The sequence below is a fragment of the Octodon degus genome, unplaced genomic scaffold, assembly GCF_000260255.1.
Source record: "Octodon degus isolate 3935 unplaced genomic scaffold, OctDeg1.0 scaffold00091, whole genome shotgun sequence".
Lineage (NCBI taxonomy): Eukaryota > Metazoa > Chordata > Mammalia > Rodentia > Octodontidae > Octodon > Octodon degus.
Window position 1 is genome coordinate 4,018,039 of NW_004524667.1, and position 13,936 is coordinate 4,031,974.

Below are 13,936 nucleotides of genomic sequence, written 5' to 3' on the forward strand. Positions count from 1 at the left end.
ACAATGAAAATTCTTCACACTTCCTTCAGCTTCTATTTATTCTACACTGAAATACAAACTTAGAGCAACTTGTTACATATATGAAGCATGTTAAGCTCGTTTAAAAGAAATGGAATAAACCCTACCTATAATAGGTAGACTGTGTGTGGTAACCTTGTCATACTTTATGGGACTAATAAAAGATTGTGTAGAAATGCATTAAACAGCTAATAGGAAGGCTAGAATCTTGTAGGGGAAGGATGGCATTGCTGAGATGCACACTAATTTGGCCCCACCTGGGAGCCTTATTTGTCATATCTGGAAAAATATGTGCTAAGAATAATACAAAAGGTTAAAATAAACTGGATCTCCTACTCACAGGATTTTAGACTAAGACCTCACAAACACAAGTAAGATAAAAATGATTCTTTCTTTTCTTTTCTTTTTCTTTTTCTTATTTTGGAACGAGGGGTTGAACTCAAGACCTTGTGCTTGCCAGGCTAACGCTTATGCTACTGAGCTATCCCCTCACCCAAAAAAAGATTGTTACCACCAAGTTTTTCATAAGACAAGCACATACATACATACATGGAAATTGTTTTTTATCACAGTTCTAATAAATAGCAAATTGAATGGTGAATAAACTATCTTATTGTATAATAGAATTGCTGCTATGTAATGTAGCTTTTAAATAAAACAATAATTTTGCTTTTCAGCTGTTTTATGAGATTTCAGAAGTTCATAGCTTTGCAAGATTTATTTCTAAATGCAATCAACATATTTATAATCCATTTGCCAAATTGTGACAAAATCGTGTATGTGAACACCTAAATAATATGGAAAAGCAAAAATACAAAATCATGAAAATAATTTGCAATTTTTTAGACCTTATTAATTTTATTTTCAGTAAGAAATTTTTCAGAATTTGTTGATACTGTTGTTTTATATATGCATAAAGCATTTTTGGTGTGAAGTTATTTTTGGTGTGGATTCATATTATGTTTTGACATTCTACAATATAATATCGTATTATGCTATATTTTATTTTTCTTCCTTTGTAGACTGATGAACAAGCCATGTTAGAAGATACACTCATTGCACTATTTGATTTGGAAAAGGTCTCCTTTTTCTTTAAACCATCAGAAAAGGAACCACTTGTTGCAAGTAAGTAATTATATGTTTATATAATTCTCAGACTATAAAATTTGGTATAACCTTGATTTTAATATTTTATACCTACTTACAAATTGAAAGACTGGAAAGTATCTTCTTTAATGAAAGGGGTTATTTTTTTTCTTCTGTATTTCAGGGAAGGGTCTACGGATGTTCAGGGTCTCACTACTAGATCGGACTCGTAGTGATCCACCTGTTTACAGCCTCCCAAGAGCTGGGATGACAGGTGCATGCCACCAAGCCCAGTCTCAATTGCTGTCTCAGTTCACCCTGGGGGCGGGGCCAGAATGGCAGGCCTGGAGATCGAACCCTCGACCCCTGCGCCTGCTTGCAGGCACTTTAATCCGCTGAGTTATTTGGCCAGCCCGAAAGTATCATTTTGACTTGGCAGTTTTCCTTTGCTAAATCTGACATAGGCAAGTTTAGAAGTTTCATATTCAAAAAAGTAGTGCTGCATATGGTTTAATGTCAAATCTTGTAATTCTTCAGGTAATTCAGCTACTATTTTACCAGTGTCACAAATAGTTTTGAAATGATTTCTATCAGTAGAGGAAAATTTGATCAGTTTTCTGTTATTTTTGTATGTTACCTATTTGCATGAGTGTAACAGTCCTATGATTATGGAAGAAGATAGAAGTTTCCTTTTGCCTTTTCATCTTCCCAATGTCTAGTGTGCTGTATGTATTGTATAATACAACCCGTGCTCTGAAAATTATCACTGTTTAATTTGTTCACCAAAAATTTGTTGAATGCTTACCTCTTGTCAAGACTATTTTAGTTGTTAGAGAACTCAATGGACTGAAATTTCTCATCTAGCTTACATCAAGTGGGGAGTGGAAATAGTACATCAGATGAATATAATAAATTAAAAAGTTGGAATGAAAGAGACTAAACCATAAAACTGAAGGGGCAACTGAAAAGTTGGACAGAACAGGTCAGGGCATGAAACCTCACTAGGGAACCTAGAACACCGAAGCAACTGAGAGGGATTCATGCAGGTTTGGTAGGGGGTGCCTGGATACTACGGACACTGAGGTCTGAGGTAGTAAGACACATGATATCCTTTCAAGCAGCAAGCAAGCCTGTGTGGCTGTGGTAGAACAAGTACAGAAGACAAGGTGAGACCATGCAGGACTGTGGCATGCACTTTGCCTTCCTTCCCAAGCCACTGAGAAGATGAACAGCAGAGTCAAGGCTGTAGCTGTGTGCTGTGCTGAATAGACCATTCTAGGGACAAAAGCAGAGCCTTGGGTACCAGATAGAAAATAACAGAATGACTTGGGTGAGAGATCCTACTGACGGTCTTAAGGATAGCTGTGAAGATGGTTTTAAAAAAATCCATGCCTTTTCTATTAATTTACAAAAGTAAAGAGAATAAGATGTTTTTAAAGTTTCATTTCCTGCGGCAGACAAGAAAGAGAACAAGAACATGAAGTGCAAAGTTAGAAATACAGGCTATATTCAAGAGAAATTTTATTTTTCTGGCAGGGATATTATTTAATAATGATACTTGAACAAATTATGTGATCTTCTATGCCTTCAGAAGAAGAGGCTGTATTTTCCTTTACTTGGCTAGTGTAGGCACAGTTTTTTTTGAATGCATAGAGAACTCTATTTTGTGATAAAATTCAATATGTTTTTAAAGTTTTGCCTGAGGAAAAATAGACTTATAAGAAGGTCTCTTTTCCATGGTTCCAGTGCAAGATTATTGACAAATGATCTGTGGAACAAGTAGAAGAACCAACAGTAAGCTTTATAAAATGTTTCCTTCTTGTATATCTGCTGTAAGAAATTTCACTCTGGCATAGTGGAACCTAAACTAAATATAAAGGTAACTGAGACCATGAAAGTAATGTTAGTATGTAAATGTAACCATGCCTGTAAAAACACAGCATTGCGATATACATTTGGCAGTGCATTTTTAAGTATTTTTTCAAGGCATAACCTTGGCTTCTGAAAATAATGAAGCAGCAATTTCAGAGCTTTGCAACTACACATTCCAGAAAATTAAAAACAGCAATGATAGGAATATAGTTCTCACTTTGAGATGACTCAGAAAAGAAGAGAATTACCCAGTTACTCAGTGTCATCTTGTCTTAAGTGCTATAAGAATACTAGAGCCTCATTATTCACTGTTAGTGGTTTCATCTTTCTGTATGTGTAGAAGCAAAGAAATTAGATTTGCTAATGAATACAGGAGTACACTGGAGCAGGAGGTTTGTAGTATTAGTCAGCATTTTGTTGCTGGACCTAGACCCTGATATACATAACTTAAAGGAGATTTATTTTGTTTCATGGTTTTATGGGATTCAGTCCTGGTTTGAAGGTGGAGACGTCATGGCCCCAAGGCGTGGTAGAGCAAAGATGCTCATCTCATGGCGGCCAGGCAGCCCAGCAGGGAGCAGCAACAGAGAAAAAGAGACAAGAGATCGTGTACACGCCTCCATGCCCTACCTAGGCACACCCAGAAGTGTGCTTTGCCATCTCCTACGCTAACAGTCCACCTTATGTGTCACAAGTGCAAAGAGACCATTGACCTCAAGGAATCGGAGTTCAATTCCTGGCCCCCATCTCATTTGTAAACTCAGTGTTGAGTAAGATAATATATGTAAAATTCTGTAGCATTATTTGTGGCTCATTATAGTAATTGGTGTTAGGATAAACCAAGGCACAGTTGAGGCCACGGAGGCAAGTAGAATCTAAGCAATGTACAAAGGTTTATTGCAGACAAGGTGCAGCCAGGTCAAGGGTGAAGACCCTTGGCCCCAAGCAAGGGGTGATAGCAGGTTTTATGGAGGAGTTGAGGTATGGGAGGGGGGCATTTCTGAGTTGGGGTACAAAATTTTGTGTCTCTGATTACAGGGCCTGGGACTGGCTGATAAACTGGGTGGTGGTGAATATAGGAGGGTGCTGCAGGCACAGCATGTTGTTTATGTTTTTGCACAGAGCCAGTACTCTGTAGGATGAGTTGTATGGGAAAAGTTCTCTGGTGTCACTCTAGAGGATTTATCTTAGAGAAGAGGTATTTTGGCAAGATTGAATATAGGATAGTTCTTCATTTATTTTGAGTTTTTATCAGAAATGTATAGGTTTTTCAAGATATGCACAAGTATTTGATTTTTAAGGGGTGGTCATTTAAATGTACTGTTTTTGTTATTGTAAGAACTAAGGTTTTCAGTATAGTATTGAAAAGGAGTAGTGAAAGGGGACATCTTGTGGATTTCTGATTTCAGTAGGAAGTCTAATTTCTTATCATTATACATGATGTTAGCTGGAGGTTTTATAAATATTCTTTATCAAGCTGAGAAAGTCTTTTTTGCCTTGTTTACTGAGAGCTTTTTTTTTTAAATCATCGGTAAATGCTAGAGTTTGTCAAATGTTTTTCCATATCTATTGATGTGATGATAAAATTTTTGTTTTGACTTCATTTTGAAGGATTACAGTAATTGATTTTCAGAGGTTGAGCCAATCTTGCTTGCATATTTGGGAGAAATCTATGCATTTGATTGTAGTATTTAATTTCTTAATATATTATTAGATTGGAATTGCTTTTGAAAGTTTTTACCTTTATTCATCAGAATTATTATTATTTACAGATCAACATGTACTTTGAAGTAAGTAGCTTGCATTCTATCACATAGTACTTGTAGGTTTATCATCACCTTAAAATATATACTTACTGGGCCATGGAGATAGCTCAGTAGAATAAATGCCTGCCTGGCAAGTGCAGGGTCCTGAGTTCAATCCCTGGTACTGCAAAAATAAATAAATAAATAAATAAATAAATAAATAAATAAATAAAAAAATATATACTTGCTAATTTTTAAGTAAGTTTTAGCTTTTGTGTTCCTACAGTGATAGCTTCATTGCTTCTATGTTAGTCCTATGAGACTCCACCTCCTATGTTATTGCTTCTTTCCATGACGTTATCCACTTATAAAAAGAGATTAGGAACACTGATGGTAAACAGTGTGGAAATTGTGTTAGTCTACGTTCCCTCACTTCAGCAAATACCTGAGGTAAATGATTTAAAAGGAGAAACTATGTTGGCCCGCGGTTTAAAAGGTTTCCCTCCATGGTGAAGTGGGCCTGTTGAGTTGGGGCCTGTGTCAGGAAGAGCATCAGAGAAAGGATCGTGTGGCAGAGGAAGCTGCTAACCTCATGGAGGGTGGCTGAGAAGCAGAGAGGGGAAGGGCTCAGATTCCAATGTCCTCCTCCAGGGTGCGTGCCCAGTGACCTCACATCTTCCATTTAGGCCCACCTCCTAACAGTTCCACATCCTTCCTTTGGAGTCATTTAAAATTTTAACTGTAACATAATTTTACAAAAGTTAAGAAATAGGGCCGGCCAAATAGTTCAGTAGTTTAAAGCACCTGCAAGCAGGTTCAGGAGTTGAGGTTTGATCCCTCCGGCCTGCCATGCCGGTCCTGCCCCCAGGGAGCGCTGAGACGGGAAGTGAGACTGGGCGTAGTGGTGCATGCCTATAATACCAGCTCTTGGAAGGCTGTAAACAGGAGGATCACTATGAGTCCGATTTAGTAGTGAGACCCTGAACACCCTGTAAACCTTTCCCTAAAAAAAAAAAAAAAAAAAAAAAGAAAGAAAGAAAGAAAATAAAAGAAAAAAGAAAAAGAAAGAAATATGTGGCAGTGGCTGAAAGGAGAACTAGAAGATACAAATACTTAGTGTGCATGAGTCTGTCATCTCTGCAGTTGCCATGAACATTTATCAGTTTAGAAAACAGAAGGAAAAAAAACCTATTTGCCAAATCATTAAAATGCCATTAATTGGGCTGCTGAGATAGCTCAGCGGACTAGGTGCCTGCTTAGGTAAGTGCACGGACCAGGGTTTGATCCCCAGTACCTCATGTAGCACTGGTTCCGTCACTGGGCCCTCTGAGCCAGCCACTGAGACCAAGTATGGTGACACACACTTGTAATCCAGTGCTGAGGAGGCTGAAAAAAGGAGGATTAGTACGAGTCTGAGCTGGGTAGTGAGACCCTGTACAAAATACATTTTTTTAAAAAGTCATTAATTTGTAACCCCTTGACTAAGAAAATTATTTTTCCTCTTTCCTAAACTAATCTTTTCATGTGCTCCATTTTTAAAATGCAGTAGCAAAAATCATTATTTCATGTCAAAACGATTTGTAAATGTCAACAGAATGTCCCCTTTATTATATGTAATTTCATAGATATATTTAACTTATGTATATCTATACAAATATAAATGTATATGTAACATATACATGTAATCTATGCATTTACAACCTAAAATGTATTATCATAAATGATATTTGACCTTGACTATTCTTTTATACAAGTTTATTTCTAGATATAGAAGTAATAAATATTAAATTAAGAGTTTTATTAAACACCTACTATATTTTGTTCTTAATTTTTATCTAGTTAGGTGACTTAACTTTTCAGGAAAATTTTATATTTCTTTGTAAAGAGGTAGATATGTCTGTCATAAATATGTATCATAAAAGAAAGATTTGTGATATCACTGTGAAATACTTCCACAGTACAGTATTTTGCCTTTGCAAATATTTGATTTTTTTATGTAATGTAGCATCTTTAAATATAGCTACAAGAGATAATTTCTAATGGCTGTAGGACATCAACAGAGGGTGATTCAGTTTTGATTTATGCACAGAGAATAGAGATTAAAAAGCCCATGCTAATTTTCTTAATAGTTACTGTATATTTAATTTCTTGCACACTACTTAAGAAGTGTGCCTCAAGGTATCATTTTGGCTAAATTATGAGCAAGTCAGCTACCTTACGAGATTCTGAGTACAAGCCATGCATATTTGAATTCCTCATTTAGTTAAGTGCAGTATCTGGTGTGTCCAAATATAAAAGTATAACGTTACATATTACAGAATTTTATGTGTAAAACAGTAACAAATGTGTTGCTTTGGTTAATGAGAACCTGTTTTAATGCTCTTTCATACTGAATAGCATTTTGTCTAACCTGAATGTGATACACATAAGCATTTTGAACTTATCATTTTCTAGGAATTTTCAGGATCCTTTATAAGGCTAAAGGATTACCTTGGATAATTTGTTAATACAATGTATAATATTTCTGAGCGTAATGCGACCTTTAATGTCATTTTAGATGTGCCTCTCACATATCAAGCAGAAGGGACCCGACAAGCTCTGAAAATTTACTTCTACATTGACAGCTATCATTTTGAACAACTGCCTCAGCGGTTGAAAAATGGTGGAGGGTTTAAAATTCATCCTGTTCTTTTTGCACAAGGTAAACTTTTCCATTATGCTTCACATACTCAATATGTTTTAAAAATGTAATGTAAATAATCAAGTTTTTTTGTTAATTGTAAAATTCCTATAGTTTTTAGGTAATATATTTCCTTCTGAAAATAGGAAGGAAACAATGATCTATGATGTAAATGCTTATCTGATAGGCTTATAGCATTATTCATAAGGGAGAAATATATTGAGGAGCTTAAATAATGACAAATTTAAAAGGGTTAAATGAACTTGCTTAAATATGTTAAATCATAGTAGAACCATTAAAAATTTATGGTTAACATATTTTATGAGCTAGAAAAAGTGTCAGTATATGTACGCAGATTATTTTAAAACATATTGTAATCTCAGTTATGTTGTGTATATGCATATAAATTTACATGTATGTGACATGTTTTCCACATCTTTGGGTGATTAAACTGATGTTTTAAAAATACATGTATCAATTTTTTTTTGGTCAGGAAATATGTATTACTGACCTTTTCTTAAGGAAAAAAATAAGTGCTAGTGGTGGTAGAATTAAGAGAAACATGAGTAAGACCCTTCTTGCCATGAGCTGGGGTTCCCATGGAAGGTTGTGGATCTTTCTTATTTCTGAGGTCAGATACCCTGCCCCACGATGGTCAGATTACTGTGCTGTCCCTTCTGGGTTAGGGCCTCTCTTGAAGCCCCTGAAATACAAATACATGTGATCAGAAGATCATCTCTTTGATACTGTGAGAAGTTTTTTTTTCTTTAGGGTTTTCTAGAACTGTATTGGTTTTGCTGTAGATTTTTAATAAAAAAATGAGGAAAGGAGGAAAATAAATTCAAGCTATCTATAAAACTAAAGAATAGCCAGGCATATGAAATCTAACTTTACAACCAACTAAAAATTTTGCTTTGTTCGTATTATTTTTAAAAACTGAATTCTAAAAGATCATTTTCTTAAATTGCCATAGTTAGAAAACTAACTACCTCATACAAATTCTTAGCAATACTTCATTTATGCTGAGGAAACTTTCAGTGAAATGATGATTTTAGGAGTTATTAGAAGGCATTTTAACTTCTCTTTGGAAGCCTGTGATTTATAAGTTGGGTCATTGTAGGTAATAAAGATTATGGAGAAAAAGAATAAAACTGAAAAACATTAAACAAAAATAGGCCTCTGAAGATACCAGGAGTTTAACCTAAAATATATCATAAGTCCTTATAGCAATAGACAGTTTAAGAAAACAGAAAGATTCTGACCTAAATGTTGACTTTTACATGGCTTAATTAGGGATGACAATTATTTCTAGTTTCTTCATTTATTTTCTTGCATTACTCATTTTTAAACTGTCTTTGATATCATTACTGATATAAGAGATGGAACCAAGCCTCCTTTAAAAAAATTGTCACATTGGTGATCCTCCACCTTAATAACTGAATGGTTTCATTTCATTCATGTTCAACAGCTAGTGTGGCTAGAGAACAGATTATTGTTGCAAGCATCTTCCATTTATAATTTTGGTAAAAGCCAATTTAAAAATAATCTCTAAATATAGTTCACTGAATATAATATCACTCTTAAAATATAATTTAAAGTAAGGCTGTAGTAAACTGTAGGTTTTCCAATTCTCATAGCATTAAACATAAATATGATTTAAATAAACAGCACTAGAAATATTTCTGTAGTTGAGGTTACAGAAGGTAAAGAAGCCTGGAGGCAGTTTGTCCCATTACAGATCTGCTAGAGGTAAAGTTGTTTATTTAAAAGGGATGCACAGGTTTCCTTGTAGTCATAAAGCTCCAGGGAGGAAGCATCAGTTCCTCACAGGATTCATGAGGTTGAGTGAAGACTGGATATCCAGACCAGGTCTGGGTGGAGATTGCTATATGGTAATTGAAAGTGGGAACAAGTGGAAGAGATTGGGATCAGACAGTCTGCTCCTAGGAGGAAAGTTTATCTTAAGGGTGTTAGTTTTTTGAATTCATGTGTACATGTTTCTTTGCTAGAAAATGTTTTTAACAAAAGAGAATTCAGCTTAATTTGAAAATTTCATGGGCAATTTATTAAAGTCAGCATCCCCAAAGCTTTCTGTAGTACTATATACTCAGGAAGGGCAAGTGTATTATCCTCTTCCATTTTTCTCACCTCAATGAAGTTTAGGGAGCAAACAGACCCACTAGTTGTGAGGTAGCCTGCTGAGATAGGACAAGTACTTCGGTGAGGAATTTCTTTTTCTTTTTTTTTTTTTACGGTTTCAAAACTTATTAATAGGACAATTTCAATAATTAATACATTGTACATTGCTATCTTCTTACTGGTTATTCATAGTACAAGAAGCAGACAGGATATCCTGTCCAAACACTATTAGTACAAATCTTCCTTCTCATTGAATTAAGTTGAAGTAGCTGAATATCTATCCTAACTATTCTATATATACAAATACAAAATGGTCCTTCCTTTGTTTCCCTTTTTTTTTTGTTTAGTCCTGTCAGACATGGGTATTCCATTGGCAACTAAAGACTACAGGGGCATGAATTCAGCAAAACAATCCAACACAGTCCAGCAGTCCACAATAGTAGTGGGTTATCTGCAGAAGTTGTTGACTTGAGCCTTTCACAGCTCTGCATATTAATACGGTTTTACTTTATGTACCTCATTTTTATACTTTTCTGCTGGATGGTTAAGACCAAGATAAAGCAAGATCTATATACCAAGAAATGTAACTTTTGTATCTGATAAGGTAGGTCAAGTACCCTCAGGATTTATCCTGTAACCCTGTACTGCACTTTGTAGATCCTTTGTCAGTGTCAGCCATGTGGATGAGTCATGGCCATTGCTTGATCAATTTGCTCTCTGTGAAAGCCTGAGAGAATGTTTCTCTCCATGTGACTCTCCTTGGGCACACTCTACATCATCGATCATATTCCTCTGTGGCTCCATAACCTCCTTGATCAGAAAATTTGGGACACAACTGAGTTTCATGGTGTTACAGTATAGTTTCTCCTATGTCCTCAGTCTTCACTGACCTTGAAAGGTTAGGGCCAAATTGTTGGCTGTCCTTGCAGCTCTTCCTTTTCTCTAATTTTTGATCTGAAAACTTAGGCTGCTAACCCTCCAGAAGAGAAGCTTATTATTACCCTACAACATATGCAGTTTGGTTTACCCTATTTGTCTAAATATCAAACATCTTAGGCATAACATGGAACAGGTATTTTCCATCAAGTATTGATATCTTAAACTTTAAGTCCCTACATAATATGAAGAAAAAATAATTTAAAAAATAGGAATAAACACTTACATATTTTTACACGGAAATTTAGAAATCTAACCATATTCAGCATTGTAGCAGGACAAACAGGACCCACATGTGTAAATATTGTATAGTTTCCCTAGTATAAGAACTAAAAAGAAGAAATACAAATAGAAAGGTACAACACAATTGAAAGGAAAGTGAGAACTTGAGGACTGGACAATGAGGAGAGGGCAAGGAGAAAAGCTGGGAAACAGGGCAGGGGCAAAGCCATACATTTCTATGCACAAGATGGGTAAGGCAATGATCCTGAGAAACATCAGCAGGTTTTTGAAACTAGCAGTTAATTGGTAGGATTCTCACCCTAACTATACATGCTATTACCTGTGAACCAAGCAACTGCACTGAAGATAGCAATGTGTAATAGAAGGGTCACGCTTGGAATGCCTGTCATTCTGGTCTTCTAAATATGTACTTCTTGTCATGACATACCAATTATTACCTTAGACTTCCAACCAGTAAGTCCTAGCTATGAGGTTATCATGAATTAGTATTTTAAATTTTGCATTCTCTTTAAAAAATAAAAAATATGTAATGAAAAATAATGGTTTACACTAATACAGAAGTATCTATTGAAATTATATTAAATTAGTTTTGTATAATTGTTTTTATTTTTAGAACAGGACTGGCCGTTCTGGTCAAAGTCAAACCATCAAAACCTTTATAAAAATTAGATCACCACTGGACACATAGTTTCACCATTGCTTCTTTCCAGTGTTCTTTTTATAGTCCTTCTGGTCTCAAGTCACAGTGGAACTGTTCTTGCATGACTGCTCCTCATAGTTACCCACAGTTCCGGTTTAGATAAGCACACCAGTGCATAATCTATATCTTGTGGTAACTGCATTAAATAATGCTGGTAGAGCATTTGGCATGTTGCCCAGAACATAAAATTCATATTCAATAAATAAGACAATCTGTGGGCTTTCCTAATGCTATTACAGCGCTTCATCATATTCTTTCCCCATAACCATGATTAATAGTTACTCCTATTTTCCATGTGAAAAGTGAAGAACCTGAGGTTCTCAGATATTAATCAATTTGCACAAAGTCACACAGCTACTAAGGGACAGAAAGAGTTTTACGTTCATGTGAAGGCTTTCATCCTTAGACTTCCAACCAGTAAGTCCTAGCTATGAGGTTATCATGAATTAGTATCACAGCTATTTAGAAATATTTGTCTATATTTAGTTTCTACTTTCAAGGTCAATTTTTAGACTCTAGGAAGTAGTTATGCTAACAGGAATTAAGTTCATTGTTAGAGCTCTTCTAAATTAAGGAAGCAGTGTTAATGGCCAGAAATAGACTTACAACCAGCTATACAAGTGTATCTCATTTTTACAATAACACAATGCTTATGGAGAGCTGGGGAGATAATTTGGTGGTCTAAGTGCCTGCCTGGCAAGTGCAAGGACCCTAGCTAGCTCCCTGGTACTGCATGCTGTGCAGGTCCCAGAACTCGGGACATGCCTTTTGAAAGTAGCTCACTGTGGTATCACCAGAGATCAGTTCCCTTTACTTGTGTCTTAGGATGAGTTGCCCTTGCTGGTCTTATGAAAAACTCTTACCAAGGCACCAGATTGCCCCAAACCCTCATGTGTGCCTACCTGGATTATGTAGTCTATGAAAGAATGCTTGGCTTCAGCGCCCTTAGAGTGAGCACTCGTTTTCCAAGGTTCAGGAGCTTTTACTTAGAAAGAAAGTGAATACAGATAACATTCTGAGGAGCTGCATAAGCAAAACCTGTGCCTTTGGCTGAATCCTCAGCTACACTGTGCAAATTGTGAGAGAAAATCATTCCACAAATGATTTTCTATGCATAATAAGGACCCAAGCCATCTTTTAACCAGCAAAGAAGTAAAAAATACAAGTAAAAGCCATCACAGCTCAAACCTTCTTTTTTTAAAAAAACAATGTGTTTAGTACAGGGTCTACAGGGTCTCACTACGTAGATCTGACTCATAGTCTTCCTGTTTTCAGCCACCCAAGTACCCTCCTTCTATCATTCTGAGTTTTAAAAAGTCATATACAACCAACAGAAGGCACAGCACCTAACAAATGACAGATCACTATTTTGAATCCCTGAAGAGTTGCAATCCAGAATCCAGTTAAAGAAGTTGGGGTGACCAGAGCAAAAGAGAACTTTTCTAGTTATCTTGATGGAACCCCCAAAGTGATATAGGAAAAATATACTCTTGATCTATTAGATGTCAAAGATGCTGAGTTTGAGGTTTGACACCCTCAAGGAATGGAGCCCTGAACCAAAGGAAAAGTTAGGAGAATTTTATTGGAAATAAGAAGAAAAGACTTCCTGCATTTCCAGGAGGAATCTCAAATAGGGTGGCCACTAGTCCCTGTGCAATGAAGTAAAGACATGGGTCAAACTATGGTCAGCCTGTAGGTTTGCAAGTATAGCTGCTCAGCTAATACTGATCCATGGGAAACAGAAGTCATGTAGCAAGGATATGTAGAAGGGTACACTTTTAGGAAGGTAATGGTCACCTGCCTGGGTGTCTGATACCTGTATGCGTTTATTGGACCAGGTAATGCTAACTACAGTATCCCTTAGGGAGTCATGTAGCCCTGGCCATTGCATCTTGGTATTTTTTTTGTGTGTGTGTATGTGCTAACTTCCTTGGGGGCCTAATCCTTCTCTGACAAGAGATTAATTTCTATCTAAATTAGCTGCCTATAATAACAACTTTTTTTTTCTTAAAAAGTATAACCTTTTTCAAAAGATTAACAAAAGCAAATGAACAAAAGCTTAATGACATGCATGCCTCATGTATGTGTCAACATACACCCAAATGCAAGAAGAATCTTAAGGAGATGGCTTTGAGGTTAAAGTTAAATAAGCTTAAAGCTTAAAGTCTTCTAGTTATCCATGGTCTATATATATTAAGTCATAAAATTAGGAAAAAATTCATAAATTCTGAATTAAATGTCATTCTCAGTACTGCAATACTTAACCAAGTTAGGACATAAACCATCCTATTGTTTAGCATATCCAGGCTTGCATGTAGCACCTGCCCATTAGTCACATAATCTCTGCAGGCTGTTATGAGCTCTTGGTGCTTGTGTTCAGATGACCCTCATTTTACTTAATAATGTCTCTGGAGCACAGGAATAGAACAAAGGGAATCCCAGAAGGGCTTCCTTTAAATTTTGAATAATTTTTTTTAATTTTTTATTTATTAGAGAGAGAGAGAGAGAGAGAGAGAG

At 35.9% G+C, this 13,936-nt stretch overlaps 1 protein-coding gene across 2 annotated transcripts in view; it reads left to right on the forward strand.

Annotated features, from left to right (window-relative positions):
• The window catches only part of Prex2 (phosphatidylinositol-3,4,5-trisphosphate dependent Rac exchange factor 2), a 303,532-nt gene that overhangs the window by 216,229 nt on the left and 73,367 nt on the right, over positions 1-13,936 (forward strand). For both annotated transcript variants that reach the window (XM_004637531.2, XM_023722364.1), the window contains 2 exons: positions 1,041-1,143; positions 7,279-7,422. In XM_004637531.2, the coding sequence (XP_004637588.1) occupies positions 1,041-1,143; positions 7,279-7,422 (247 nt within the window). The remainder of the gene's footprint in view (positions 1-1,040; positions 1,144-7,278; positions 7,423-13,936) is intronic.